Source organism: Lampetra planeri, chromosome 1 (genome assembly GCF_965212315.1).
Source record: "Lampetra planeri chromosome 1, kcLamPlan1.2.h2, whole genome shotgun sequence".
Lineage (NCBI taxonomy): Eukaryota > Metazoa > Chordata > Hyperoartia > Petromyzontiformes > Petromyzontidae > Lampetra > Lampetra planeri.
Window position 1 is genome coordinate 9040610 of NC_136107.1, and position 16303 is coordinate 9056912.

Sequence of the window (16303 nt, forward strand, 5' to 3'; positions counted from 1 at the left end):
TCGTGGAATTGGCATCTGTATTCGGGTGGCAGGAATTTATTAAAAAAACACTTCATTTTTATTTTACCAGGTAAGGCCCACTTTAGCTGTATACTGTACATCTTTTTCAGAAGCGACCTGGCCACAAATGATAGCTCAACGAAGTGGCTTATCATGTGGAAATGTATAGCAGCCAAATACTCAAGGCGCATGTTTCTATGTGGTACCGGCAATTGTGTTAAACTTTGATAGTTTAATTGCGGTTCTCATCATTATGAATAGACCTATTCTGACTGAGGCGTTGGTCTGGGTTCGGTCTGTGAAAACGTTGGCGACCCCACGCTACCCACGGCTTGCGTGCTATGAACCGATGTTACTCAACAAATAAATTTAGAGGCAGGCTGAAAAGTATTGCTCGAAACATTGCACATTACGTGAATACTCGAGGTGTTTTTTAAACTCTTCTTGTAAATCACAACTGTTGTATGAAACCTACGTACATTCTCATGAGCAGTCCATCACAAAAAAAACCATATTAGTTGTGTGCCGTGCCTCTCTGCTCCTTTCCTACACAAACCTGGACACACCTGTGTGGGGAATTCTAGATTTGAAGCTTCCGTGACTGCAAGGATTCATATTCTTAGGTTTTTTCGGTAAAGTCACGTAGGTAAAAAATTAAAATTAATAAAAGTAATGTCGTGATTTTTATTTTATTTTACTTTTATTAATTTTAAATTTTTACCTACGTGACTTTACCGAAAAAAACCTACGAATATAAACTGTGTGGGGAAGTATGGTCAAATACTCTCGACTACCCGTGTGAGGAGGTCCTCTGCCAGCAGTGGATTAAGGGCTGTATATCGCACGTGGACAACATATACATACGTGAACACCTTGACACGAGATGCCCTAAGTCACCACCGTGCCACACAGCAAATCATCACTGAGCCATGCCAATCCACTGCTGGATGAAGGACTCCTCATTGCAGCCAACGCCACCGCTCGTGATACTGCGTTCACGGCTGCAAAGACCTCGGCTTTGGTCAGCGGACACTTACTGTGGACGATACTGCAATAGCGCCCTCTTGTGAGAAGAAAAAGACATTAAATCTTGACTTAAAGTTTTCGTTACTGCAGGAATTCATATTCTTTGGCTCTTTCGGTAAAGTCACGTAGATAGGTACAAATGAATAAAGCATAATTAATATAAAATAAACAACAAAAACTACGACGTTTCGATCGTAACACAAGCGATCGTCATCAGGAGGAAAGATGGGAAAACTAAAGTTATTCTTAGTGTCTGCATTCAGCAGCTTTTTCCCTCTTTCCGCCTGATAACGATCGCTTGTTTTATGATCGAAACGTCGTAGTTTTTTGTTTATTTTATATTAATTAATTTTTACCTATCTACGTGACTTTACCGAAAGACCCAAAGAATAAGAAGTGATATTATTGCGTATGATAGCAGCAGTGTTCATGACCTAAATGCTGTTAGCCACGAGAGGGCTTCAGTTCTTTGTCGTTTTAAATGTCTCCTTCGCTGAAAGGACGCAGACTACAGCGGTTTACTAAATGGCCCGGAGTTTGTCTTGCATGGCCACAGTCCCACTATGGTGGCTTGTGCCGTTAATTTGCCACTCATGAAATACGCAGCAGTAATGGTGGTGGGTGGGGCGGGTAAATATAAGTGTTTTAATCGATGTGAAATACAGCAGCTGTTATGCCACAGTGTGGATCAGGAACAAGGCCATGAACGAATAAAACGGAACACAATCGGCAAAGAATCATGGAGAGAAAGCATGCATGGAAATAGACTTGAGACAAAACGAGGATAACATGGATGATACAATAACCGCAGGATAATGACGCGATGCCAAAAGGAGTTAGTTACCGATGGTCAAGAATTATTATTATCAAGTGGTAGCAAAGGGATGGAACGAGTCTGAGAGGATGTCCAGGGAGGAATGGAGCGATGAAACCAGTTCGTGTGCAGATGCTATGGCGGATTGTTGCATTGCAGGATAGTGAAGTATGACAATTTAGACCAAGAGAAGCCTTCATCCAGCAGTGGATTGATCATGGCTGGTGAAATACAAGTAAACAACAAATGAATTATAATGCAGTTATTTAAACGATTTTTATCCTCTTGAGGCCATCCAGAAACTTCAACTAAGCAACTTCAGCAGTTGAGAGGAATGTTAAAAGTTTGACAGTGTTTCGTTGATATAGAAGTCATTGCGTGTGACAGGGTGCATCACCAAATTTTAATGAATCTATTCATAGATTGTCGCAAGGCCGTAGCCATGGAGTCAACATTGGGGGGACCAAATTTTCCAGAGGGTCTGGGCCCCCCCCCCCCCCCCAGAAAAAAAAATCGAAATTTGAAAACTCATTTCCTGCCTAAAATATTAAAAAATTCACTAACACATGGGATGGACTTTTTATTTATGTATGTCTACTAGTGCATTGTATTACATTGTTCTGTTTTTTTATTCATTGTATGTAATGGCAGAGATTAGGGATTAATTAAGTACAACCATAACCACAATAATATGAACAAAAATCTATACATTGTTATATGAAGACAAGCCCAGATATTGTGGCCAAGGTTTAGCGAATTGGTTATTTATTTATTTACATAGCATAGCAATTATTTTTAAATATTTTTATAGCACTATATTGGCGGGGGGGACATTTTGAGCATATTATAATTACGGCCTTGGATTGTCGTGAGATTAAATCAGCATGATAATCACCAATCTCCTTAGGCCCATTCAGCTGCCTCAGGATAACTCTTCCCCTCCAAAATGATGCCGTGTTCTCCCATTGGCCACTTTGATACATGCAATGTTGTGAACACCCCTCCGAGCTCTTAACAAAAGTTTTCCATATAAAGGGAGGTCTGGAAAATGTTATGCTCCCTGTAGGTCTGGTGAAAGTGAATTATTAATAGACAGGGAATCAAGGCGATTGATTGTATAGTCATTGCACAATTTTAAATAATGCATTGAGCAAATATGGATTGTCTCCGTTTTCTCTTCCGCTTTAACCTATATTGTCTGAAGTGCGGTGCTTTTCATCGATTGACACGCAATAATTATTAGCTTCACTCACATATTGTGGAAACATGGCTTAAACAAATTTATCTTAAGTTATTCAAGAACTTAGTAATGCCCTTGTAATGCAATGACGAATTTAGTGTAATATGTTCAGGACAAAGTCGACTTTGGATCATGACATTTTAACCTGAGGTATGAGAGCACATTGAAAGAATACGGCTGCTTCATTTTTACTGTTGAGATGTGCTCTATTGGGCTGTTATGTCACATATAAACCCCAACTGTTACACTTTACAGCGTGTATTTAGGCTTCATTTCGGTTCATATGTTCACGACATTTAAGGCAATGTTGGAGGATTTTTTTTTTATTATGAAGGGGGCAAGGACAGGACAGAAATAATGGCCAACAATTCTCACAGTAAAACACTTTACAAGCTGCGGTTCATAAAAAGTTAACTGTTGAAGACAGGTTTTCACGTCGTTTTACGATACTCATAAACAAATGTACGTGGCTTTTAAACCACATGTATGAGAATTACTTCAATCAACCGAAATAATAAGTGAATGCAATTGGCAATAGTTTATGAAACCAAAAAGAAGACAAGACAAAACCAGAAAATATGGTAATATGGTTTGGGCAATACAAAAGGGTCCAAGTAACAGCTTGTACACGTCACATCTAACGTGAATTTGTGCTCGTTTGAAGTCCCGTCTAAGGCCCCATCACCACGTGATGAGCAGCAACCAGGGCACGAGGTCCTTTTTATGGAGGGCAGGGGTGTGTCAACCAGCTTGTCTTGTTCACTTGCGGGCATGCAAGTTAGCACAGAGTAAACTGTCGTGAACTGGCGTCTCTGCTAAATTAACCAACCACCGTACAAAAAAAATCACTCCGTTAGCCAAAGTCGCGTGTGTCTGTTTATGATGGTGCATCAGGTCTATCCAGTGGCTGAAGGTTAAGAGTGGCAATGCGTAGGTTTTTGCGCTTGTGTTGTAGATTTCTCCAAATGAGTGTTCGAGTGGTACCGCATGTCGTTAGGCACGACGTTCATGGAGCGAAGCATCAACACGTTGTGGCAGACTACATGCGTACTAACGTGAAAACACATCGGAGAGCTAAGGGTTAGGGCAGCTCATCAGACAGGCGGTGCTGTAATGGTCAATGTCATGTTGTTAATGGCAGAAATGTTGTAGTGCTGGTACAAAAACATACCCTCAAAGAGGATCTCTGACAGGTTTCGTGAGACAGCCTCAAAGTGCAGCTGCTGGAATCCAGAATGTCGACGGCTGTGAACAGCAGACGCTTTTGTGTCACAAACTGTTGTTTTTAGACCATGGCAGAATTAAATACTTTGCTTCTTCGGAGTTGCACAAGTTAGAATTCCTCCTGTAATCTCTTATATCTACCCTGCAAACGAGATTAGGTGGTTTTTTACCTGGTTATGGAAGATCCATTCAGCTTGTAGATAATGGCTCACCGGCCACATTCAAAGGCAATCATGGCCTCTGTTGGTTTCAATCGTTGCCAATTTTACTTGATATCCACACATTCACACGGAGCTCCCTCAAAAACCAAAAGTGCAGAACTATTTTGTAAATTCTATGTAACACACAATAAATATGAAGAGCAAAAGCTGAGTGAATTCCTGAATGTTGGACTTTAGTTCTGGCTAAGTGGTATTCGAATGTACCCATCACGTATAGACACTCGTACAAAGTCGGTATTTAATCAGCTTTATTTAAGAAACCTCTATTTAACAGACATCCATGTTTGACAAAATACTCACCAAGTCATGATTTTCCTCAGGAGGCTCCTGTATTTAATGTCCCACAACGAACAACAAACATTTCAACAGATTGTTACTGCAACCATTTTTTTAATTCAAAAAATGTCAAAGGTTGACGACTGAGTCAAAGTGAGCTTGCAGACTTTTACATAAACGTGCACTACTACTACTTATAGCAAATCCCAGCAAAGGAAAACGAATAACAAATAGACACAGGAGAAAGAGACAAAAACATGGACAAAGATCACCTTTCTGGAAAGTTTGTGGCACGGAAAAAAACTATTTAAAAAAATCTCTCTTGACCATATAGACATCTCTATGAGTATTTGTACAAAAAAGTCTCTTCATAAATTATCTTTTTTAACTTATTTCATGGCTGTAAAATGAGATGGAACAGGAGATTTTTTTTTCTCAAAAAAATAAATGCACGACAAGTTAGAAATGTATTAATTTAGACGAGTCACCATTACACTGCTGTCTGAAACTTATGGTTTGGGCTTTGCAGAGGCTTCTATTGATAGCTTTAACTGTGTTCTTTGTATTTTCCATTCACAAAAAAATTACTTTCAGCAACAACCATCTTTAGAGATGAACACCACCATCAATAATTAATATTTTAATGGATATACCAAAGAACCTGCATACATCTCAACAAGCCTTCAGTTGTCCCAGACAGCAGTGTCGCCCAGCCGCATCAAACCATTCAATATTCGTTCCATGATTTACAGGAAAATTAAATTGCATGTTAACAATTCAAGATCTGAAAATTAAATCATTCCATGAAGACGATTTGAAGCTATGAAACAACCTGTATTTCATAACTAAAGATAAAAACACACAACCCCGTTGCTTTTGGTTGATTGTCACAAGTCAGACAGCCAGCAAACATGATAACCAATAACACAACCTGAGGTAGATATACCATGATAGCTGTAATATAAATTAAAAAATTAAAAACCACTAAGTCGTTACAAGAAAGGTAAATTCTTCAGGTTGTTACAAATTAAGAGGACTGTGCAGCGTTCAAAGCCGTTCATTTTTGGAGCAAAAAAAAAACATTTCATAGCTTCAAATGTATTTTGTGTGACCACGTGTAGTAAATATACCTTCATAACTAAACCAAACAAAATAAAAAATAAAAACAGAGACAAAAAAATGGTCTGGCCAAACTAAAAGAACAAAAGAAAATATTTCTTTTTTTTTAAATAACAAAGAAACATTTCATGAACATGAAATTGGTTTGTTCATCTTTGGTACTCCGTATAACCAAGTCTCTCTAATAGATATCCCATTCATAATTTTTAATCCCACTCAACCGGTGAAAAATATCCTTTTCAAATCATTACTGGACACGCCATGCCATCGGATACTGTATTCAAGGCATTTCGAATCACCCACACAATATGCCTTCTTAAATAACACCCAGCGGCTAACTCAGAGTGCCCACGTTTTTACATTACGATTAAAAAGCATTCAAATTCCATATTTTTTTAAAAACCGTTTTTTCTCATCCAATACTGCTGCCACTCCTTTCAAATGCAAAAAACACCGTTTCTCATGAAACCTACTTTTCAAACATTACCATTGTTTTTCTCCTTTGAGTGTACAAAAAATTGTGTTGACTCAAAGCATTTTTCCCAAAAAAGATATTAAAATCATTTCTAAACATTGATTCTAAAATTCTACAATTTGCAATTGAAATTAATTTAGCAAAAAGGTGAATCTTCCAAAAATGAAGATCCTTTTCTCGCGCAAGTCTCAAAAAAGCTGAATCGCCCCCCTCTAAACCTCGAATGCCAAACCCTCCCCACATCACAACCCAATGACGCAGTAACATCGACAACCGCCAATGCTGATTGCGAGTGATTTTTTTCCCTTTCTAATACATCGTTGAAAAATGTCAGAAATATTAAGGCCAGCGAAAAAATATTTTAAAACCAATTAAACCCTACAATATAAAAAAAATGCACACGAACGTCTCTCCTAAACAAAAAGGGTTACATTAACATCTACACAATTCCGCTCATTTCTATGCCAGACAATATAACTCATTTTTTAAAAATAAAATGTATTACAAAAACCTTACAAGAAGACATAACTGTAACAAAAAAAAATCTATGTGAAGAACTAATGCATTTAATTTTGTCCTCGTTTCAATTCTTCCAACAAACACTACCATTCGATCCAATCACATGTATTTGTTTTTCACTTGTCATGCGCAAACCAAACATTTAACAATTTTTGACAGATTCTCATTTAAAAATAATTCTTCCATAGCAAAATAAAGGAATCTGAAGGTCAGCCATTGGATTTATGTTCTTTAAAAGAACTCATCCCAAAATAGCAGTCACGAGAACATTTTTAGTCAAAGGAAAAGTCCCGCTTGCAGCTTGTGCACACCAGATGCATGTCCTCTTCTACGTAGACATTTGCTGCACTAAAGGCCTTCCTCAGGACACACGTCATCATTTCCGTTTGAAAAGTTAATCTGAAAAAAGAGAAAGGAAATAAAAAATATATGATTAAAAAAAAATATATATAACATAGCCACGCTTGCATCCGTACATTTGAATGACAACATCTCACAACGTATTGGGATTATGAGAATTGCCGACCTGTGGGTCGGTGGTCATGAGATAAATTCTGGTAAAACCGTGTGTGGACAGAAGACGAGCACGAAATGAAGCGAAGGGAAGTCTAAACAGCTGAGCTCAAGTCAGCCATGATGTCTGCCCTCTAGTTTTTGCAAATGGCTCTGCTGCTGTTGTTTCTTTACACATCGCATGAACTGGAAATTATGCAACAATGTAATTTACAAATACTGTAAAAAAAAAACACTATCTGTGTTATCCGGCTTATGGCTAACATCACCAAAAAACCTGTTTTTTTTTAATGAATTTCCAACTCAAACATTTAGCATTGCAGATACATATATAACCTGGCAAAGCTCAATAAGGTATTTAACGGTAACTTTTTTAAACATTATAAAACTATATTAACTTAAGTGCCACCTTGGCCTCAAACAGAAAGGCATTTCCCGAAGACATTTGGTGCAAAGTTGTTATTTCTAAATAATGGCTGGTTTCCTACTGACAATAAGCACACGTATTTTCCAACATAATATTAATTTTAAGTTCTTCTTCTTTCATACGACTGATGTAGATGCAGAGCATCATCAACTACAATCTCACATTCAGGTGGTCAAGCCAGACAACCACGTCAGGAGCAGACGCGTGTATCACTGCGATGTCTCCTTCGCATTTGTGGATCGGGTATTGCATCGTTGTGTGTTGTATGGTCTGTTCTGGATGACCAGTCACACACTAGAGAGTTTTACATTTTCCGTTTGTGCATCATGTATCCACATCTGACAGGTTTTGTGCAGGTGCGATTTATATATTGCTTAATTTTATATTGTTTAACCATGTAAGAAACTCAAGACACCAGGATAGTCTCATTTACAAAAGTGACCTGGATAGCAATGTGTTACTCACCTCTTAGCTCCTCCCTGTCACTTTCCCTGCTGGTAGGAGTAGGCAGCATGGTCCTGTGCTGTCTCCACAGAGATGGGCTGCTGGTGCTGCCCACTGTGGTCCTGCCGGAGGACACGTGTATGAATCCAGAATAATATGACTGTTGTGGCCAATAGCGGAGCCAGGATTTTTCGGTAGGGGCGGAAATCCCTCCAACAATGAAAAATTATAGGTGTCGTTAGTAAATAAGGACTTGTCCCTTGCTTTTTATTCGACGCGTAACCGTGTGTGATCGGCATCACGCTCGCTGAAGGTGAATGCCTTCAGGGAAGTCGTGTACTGTATACGCAACTGCGCACAATTCTGTGAGTCACTTATAACTGCTTTGCCGTTACGTATTGCCAATTATGGACTCAGACTATTGTCCTATCATCTCACAGAGTCCCTGGCACATAATAATATGCTACACAGTGGCAGTAGGGGTCGCAAAATGCCGATTTATTACTAATAAACCCTAATGATCCGATCGAAATTAGGGATTTAGATCAGATCATTGGGGGGGGGGGGGGGGGGCACGTGCCACCCCATCCCCACCCCCACTGGCTCCGCCAGTGGATGTGGCTGCATTTCTAAAGCATTGAACTATAATTGAAGTCAGGCACTGCTGTGGCTGGTTTGAATCGTCGAGTTCCACCTTAGATGACAACAAATAAATTAACCATTGCATAAAAAAACACATTATTGTACCAGACCTCTATGCTCCCACGTCTATGCTTCCCGCCTTTACGAATCTGTACTGGCCAGTTTAGTGAGCCACAATCAAATATACCCCCACTACCCGCATGGCACTAATTAAGCAACAGATTGACAGAAGCGCTGTACATGGGCAGTGAAAGGGGTACCTTGTGGGGAGAGAGCTCACCTCCATGTTGGCTGGCGTGGGAGTCACGTGGGTATACTGTGGGATGTATGTTCCTTGCACTGGTCCGCCCGCTGGCATATACTTGAAATAAAAACAATACAAACTTGTTAATGAGAAGACCAGTGTACATCCGGTACCACAGGATCAAGCATTGTTTATATGTATAAAGATCTGAATTACTGTCAAAGGTATACACAACATATATATGAATGTAGAATGTAATATTTGGTATTTTTTCTGTCCCCATTAAATATATCACAATAGTGCCATAGAAGAGTCATGGAATGAGAAAATAAAAATGTATTCTCTGGAATTCCCATGACCTGCCAGAGCATCACATTGTGTCAGACAGCGTCATCAGAAGATGACACCAAATAATTACTTCTGTGATCTCTCCAAATCAGCACTAGATGGCAGTCATTGTAAATCAAACGATAATATATTTCTCAAAATAAATGTTCATCCTCAGAGGTGGTATGCGCCCCAAATTAAGCAATAATTTTTAAGAAACTAAAGCGAGTATAATTGTGTGGTTTTTTTTTAGCAGTGATTGGTGACCAAGCTGATGTCATTACACTTGAGAATCTGGTTCAATTGCAGGTGATTGAATCCTAGATTTGAACCAAAGATTTATCTCCACAGTGCTGGCTCCATGGCTCTGACATAGGTATTACGAGGTCACCAAGTTACCCAGCCAATTCAGTGTTTAATATTCCACCTAAACACATATTTACTGCAAACATCGAGATGATAGACTTGCACTGGGTTTCCTTTGGTTCTAAATGTGTGCCCGTAACTAAGGAATTGGAAGCATCAAATCCCATTGCACCTTCAAGGGGCCCATGAATATAGACCAAAGCTGTCAAATGAGCTCTAAAACACAAACGCCTGGCAGAAAAGTCAGCAGTAAACCATTTATCAAAAGAGACGAACAAATCAATGACAGTAATGTCGGGAAAGTTGAGAAGAATTTTATTGAAAGGCAAAAAAAAACTCAAGCAAGTGAGCACAAAAGCATCAATCATCAATGACAATACCAACATCGGTGATATGATGGAAGGCAATGAATAGTGGAAACACGTCAAATAAATAAAGCAAAAAAACTTGTTTGCGCATAAAACATGCAGTGTAAACATCAGCAAGAAAAGTAAATGCCTACACAGGGCATTTTCTATTTTATGCACTCATAAGCCAAAACTTTTACAGATACGTCCTCTCTTAGGAAAAAGGTTTTGCTGCCTTCGGCAGCCTAGGGTTTTCTCCAGCATGTGTAATTTTGCTGTGTTCTATTAATCATGGTATTATGTCTGGCAAGGTATAAATCACGCTGATTAATGACCTCTCTTAGTGTCCGTGTTGGAAGAAAATGTACAAATTACGCCTTGGTTATCTGCCTCTTGTGCACTGATAAAAGAAATCTACAGTAATTTGGCATCCAATACACATTTATATTTCATGCACTTGTGCTTAAAATAAATAAATACAAATTTAAACATTGCAAGAATATAAATGTTGAATCGTCAGCCTTAATGGTGGGTGTTTTATGATCAACACATAGAATCAGAGATCCATTTTATAAAGGATAATAAAACATTAATACAAATTGTAGCTCATTTAATTTGTTTTCAAGGTCAAACGGGAAGCATTTCATTTACCCATGTCGACTGTCAAGAGTGACAGCATCACATGTGACAGCGCTCACTGATTCACGACAACCACTCAATCGTCGTCGATCTGTAACCTCTTCATCTCTCTGCATGCAACTACGGACATCACGGTTGTTTGCTCTCTGAAGCTGTATGCCCTGATTTTGCTCCCAAATTCTGGGATGTGGTTTCGACATTTGACCAATCTCTCTTATCCACACTGTGCGCAGCTGCCTCACTGCAGGACAGAACATTTCTTCTCTCACTCTCTTCCCGCAGAGCTTGACATTGGAACATTCTTCTCTCCCTTCCGCCTTTCCAACATTACATAACCAAACTCAATTTAAGGAACGTGTTACCTTCCACCTGCTATCCTTACTCGAGATATCTCTGCTGTTGTCTACTTTACATCAAAGACCAAGAGCCTCTGTTTGGCAAATATTTTTTTTAAAGCAGAGCTAAATAAGTTAAGCTGTGTCGCAGTAAGTCTCAAGAGAAGTGATCGTTCGCTCCAGCGTTTACGAGGGAGGGCCCACCACCACGGATGGCTGCTACGAGGTGTATATACAACTCCAAGGCACGGCCCATGGCTGCTGCTGCTGCTGACTTACGGTGGCCGCATTGCCGAGGGACATGTGGGACATCTGCTGCGCGAGTGGCCCCATCATGCCCACCTGCTGCATGGACATGGTTGAGTCCATGGGGGGCGTCAGCACCGTGCCCTGTGGTGGACATGAGAGAGGAGGGTCGCAACACTCGTATCAAGTAGGCTCGCGCAGACATATCGAGACGCACAACTGCGTAGGTTTTGCGCGATTGAAATATGGTAAAAGAACCCCCATGGCTGACAGTGTTTGGGGAGGTATTCGTCCAGCAGTGGAATGGCAATGGGCTGTTTATAATAATAATAATCAAACAGTATTTATAGTTTATCGCGATGGTTTCACAATAAACGTTTGATGAATTGTGGAGTCGAGCAACCCGAGGGTAGGGTTGGTGGATGACTTGGAGATGGAGTAATTAAGTGCATGGAGGACGACACCCATTTTCAGTACGAAGTAGTACAGCAAGAAGGTTGATAAACCACATATGCGTGTGCGATTGCTCTCCTTTCCAACGTCTGGTTATCTTGGTTTAGCAATAAATTGGATTTAACCACACAATGAGAAGGCTAACACTTAAAAAAGGAAATCCGGGGCAGGCATGGAATGTGCTATCTCACGAGTGGGAACTGTGCTTCCAGGGTTTACTCAGCCGAGCTGCACGTTGGTAAGTGAAATTGGTTGTAATCATGCTTTGCCACACGATGGTGCTGCGAGTACATTAACATTGATAATTTTCTTTGGGAAAATGTACATTACTGTACGTCACAGTGCCTTGGGATGAATTTAGTTGTCATAAAAAATTGCATTATACACCAAAATGTGTTCACAAATCAATGTGATGCATCGTTGTGTAAAAACTACACTTTTAACAGCTTAGCAATTTAACAATTTAAGTCCCGTTACAAAAACTGCAGGCGACAATAATAAAACCAAGCAAAGAGGTTGTTATTCTTCTGATTTCATACTCAAACTTTCCATAACACCCAAGAGCAAGGAGTTCATCTTGAACGCTAGCACAGTAAGCGATCGCGACGCTCCTTTAACATGATACTGACGTTGACAATGCAGTAACATCTATTATGCATTACTCCATTGGTCTGTCATTCATTTGTGTATTTATTCCATTCCATTAAAGCCAGCCCCTGGGATCTGTACGGTGCAGATGTGAATCACACGGACTACTGCTGGGATATGAAATCCGTGCCTTGCTCCTTCAAGCTCTGCACATCACGACGCTGACTGTCGACGATAAACTGTCGGAGAACCTCTCTGGCAATCGCAAAGCGCAATGCCCTTTCTCATTTATTTTAATTGCATTGCAAATGTTGTGTGAAAAAAACATACAATAAATAAATGAGGTGTGCAATATACAAGTGGCTTAGACGAATTGTTTTTTTTATATCGCTTATATTGTGATAAAAAATGCATTTAGAGTAATATCATTTTAAAAACTAATTTCAAAAAGATTTTAACTGAAACTGTAATGTCTGCAACCTGTTCCTGCCCCTAAAACAAACAAGATTTTTCATTGTATAGTTCAGTCAGATGTGTACATATTCAGATTAGAGGGATGAGGAGGCTAGAAGGTTTTGAAGTGCAGTTGAAGACAGACTTTTTCAAGGCAGCAAAGTTTTCAACGCTTTTTCTAGGAATACCAGACCAAACATTCGGGCTGCGTTCTGCCTGCTGTGAGGGGACTCCGCCTGAAACATTAGCCTACTTAAAAAAAAAATTGTTATAAAGCAGTGTTAATAATGGTGGCGAGGCTTGTTTTTTTTACCTGCACTAATAAAAAATAGACTTTTTTAAACATGCAATGTCACCAAACACAAGACATTAATTTTATGCACATTAAGAGAAAGCTAAGTCAAGAACTGTCTAGCATCTGATCAGTATTACAGGGCTGGCCTCTCAACTGAGGATTATTGCTTCATTAAGAAATTACTATAATAGTGGCTAAAGGAAAAAATGTAATTACATTATCCTGAATAATTCATTAGCACCGTGATTGGGGTAGATAAAATATAAATTTAGCTGATTTGATAGTTTTTAAAATGTATTTATTATGTTCTGAATCAAAAGTCAGATAATTACAATTGATTTTAATTTTATTATTGCCTATTAAGGCAGTACAAAAACACTCCTAATCCAAAATTTTAAACGGCTTAAAATCCTCACCGTTCCCTTCTTTCTTAATAATGTAATTGCAATGCAAATCATTGGGCTTAGAATTGCCAATTTTTCTTGGTTTGGAGAAAAATAACAGTATTTATGCAAGTCCAGTTGTAAAAAAAATATTTATAGCGCCATGTACCTCATCCTTTAATGCTTTTATGCTCTTTCTAATGCTCAGCTGAAAAGAAATGCTTTCCGCCTGCCGGTATTAAATCCCGTTCAAGGTTAACCTGAGAAGGTTGAATAACCTCTAGAGATGCGCTCTTGCTCACGTTGCCTGAGTCAGCACACGTTGCCGGCTGGCTTCAGTCCGTCTGTTGTAGCCCGCATCTCTGCTGACATCAGCTGCCTATTGCCTAAACAACTCCAGGAAAGCCCTTCACCCACGCTCACTCTTGCACTATCAATCGGCGTGCTATCGACTCGCACTCTTGGCCACCAATGGGCTGTGCCAATATGTCTCTATCAACATGGCGTGACAGATTAGGCAACTCCATTATCTTTATATATTCCCTGAGTCTTGGCGCTATAGACCGTGCGCATCAAGGACAACCGCATCGCGATGTTGTCCTTTTTGCTATGATTCTCCTTCTTTCTGTTAATTTAATGAAAACAATATTGTTATTGGAAGCTGCTCAATGTGGTTACAACAGCTTGCTCCTCCTAATTACAGTTCTGTGCCATTTGAACAAGCAAAACGTAGTAAAATAACCTGTGTTTATCCATTAAAAGCCTCACTGAGTCTCATGACTCCAGCATAATGATGTTTAACCAGTTCATTAATGAGTCTTTTGCATGTGGGAGGAAACCAGAGTGCATGGCACCAGGGAATAACTCTGAAAAAGGCATGCATCCTATTTGCTGTGCTATCATATATTGGTCTACCGGCAGTTTTGCAGCCCTGCCGGTTAACGGTAACAACACACGATTATATTGTTACTTTGCCCAACAACCCCATATCTAAAGTGCCAGGTTACAGGCATGCACCACTGAGTGTGGCACAGCAGCATATTCAAGTGCTAATGGATAATTTTGCCATGAAACCTCACACAGAGACCCTACACAGAGTTAGAAAACTTCACATTGCTCCACAAAACAGGAGGCCAGGATGAACGTAAAACCATGGAACCTTTGATTCAGAATACCCTGAGCGGTACCACTGTCTCATTCAACCTCCCCAATGCTGCCTGCGGTGGCAAATACACCCCAAAATCCCCTCAGCTGTAACAGAAGAAAGTCTCTGATCATGCTTTTCATCTGGCGCGATACAATTAATAAGAGGCCACATTAGACACAATAGAAACAAAACTCCACCTAATTAGAGCATACCTCAACAGAGGCATTGTTAGATGTCGTCACGAGTGTTCTGCCCTCGCAAGGCATTCTGAGAGAACGCAGTATGAGCAGCTCCTAACAATCGCAACCATTCGGCTCTCAAATGATTGAGAGTTAGAATACAAGCATTTAACAGCTGCCTGGACCCTAAAAAGCAACTAGGAGAAACAGCCAGGTGGGTCTTGATTTGATAATGGTCCATCACCACGCATATGGTCTCAATTATAGGCGATGGGAGATGGGAGTCGTGCATATAGAGTGCTGATCCATTTGTACGGTCGCCATGCAGCTTTGCGAAACAAAGCTCATGGTGTGGCATTCAACCGGCATGAAAACGTTCTCCTGTTAACGCTGCGGCAACGTTTAATTTAGAAATAAATGGAAGGGCAATAATAATACCGCATGCAAAAGAGAAGTTGTATTTCATTATTAATACAGGTTAACAGGTTTGTAGCGCAGTGCGCTAATCACCGTGCCACCACTCCTGAATCTGAATCGATCAGTCTTGCACAAAACCAATATACTAAGCATGGCGTGTTAACATTGTTATCATGTTTTGTTTTACACAAAATTGCACTCGTGTCACTGTTTGCTTTTGGCCTCAGGATGCTTGGTTTATTCAGAAAGATCTTTCTACGTCAGGACTGTTTTACATTAATACAGGTTAACAGGTTTATAGCGCAGTGCGCTAATCACCGTGCCACCACTCCACCCATTCCACGTAACAATTCCAAATTGAAATTCCAAAATAAAAGGTTATTTGGGCATAAAGGTGACTTGATAACAGCCACGCATCATGGGTCCGTGCTGGTTTGTTTTGAGCAAAACAAACCCCATTTAATCTTTCGTGACTGCAAGAAGCCATACTCTGGTTATTTCGGTAAAATCAAAGAGTATGGAAACCACATTCATGCAAGTGGCATACAGCGAGTGAGAGGGATCTTGCGCAAGTTTAAAGTCTCAGACAAAACACGCCCTATTTGGGTCATAGCCTTGAGGATTGAGAGAAGCAACTGAGTGTTGGGTCGGAAGTTAGGACAGCCCAAATGACGTTCTAAGGGTTTGTGGTTGAGAGCAATAGTGATGGAGGATGACAGCCTTTTGAAGCGGCTGCCTGGGGTGAAGAGTGCATTTGTGCTTCGGCATATCATAACACTTTATAGAACACCCGGGAGTCAACGCACATTACCAGGGTAAATTAGTTTCCATTATTTGCACTGCGTTTGGGTCCCAACAGATATCCGTTTGTCATTGAAGTTATATAATTCACAAATTGCTGAGCTATCATCATCTACCGTGGCTGCCGCATTGCTCTGAGCAGA

The 16303-nt window shown here is 40.0% G+C and overlaps 1 protein-coding gene across 9 annotated transcripts in view; it reads right to left on the reverse strand.

Annotated features, from left to right (window-relative positions):
- Nucleotides 1–4758: 4758 nt before the first annotated feature.
- Nucleotides 4759–16303, reverse strand: part of LOC144742273 (RNA-binding motif, single-stranded-interacting protein 1-like) — a 244966-nt gene continuing 233421 nt past the window's right edge. For 4 of the 9 annotated variants that reach the window (XM_078592459.1, XM_078624780.1, XM_078592512.1 and 1 more), the window contains 4 exons: nt 11478–11588; nt 9221–9301; nt 8320–8412; nt 4759–7313 (listed from right to left, as the gene is read on the reverse strand). In XM_078592459.1, coding sequence (XP_078448585.1) covers nt 8323–8412; nt 9221–9301; nt 11478–11588 — 282 coding nt within the window. In that variant the 3' untranslated portion in view covers nt 4759–7313; nt 8320–8322. Of the gene's footprint in view, nt 7314–8319; nt 8421–9220; nt 9302–11477; nt 11589–16303 lie in introns of all 9 variants that reach the window. The other 5 variants (XM_078592494.1, XM_078592477.1, XM_078592468.1 and 2 more) reach the window with 3 other exon arrangements.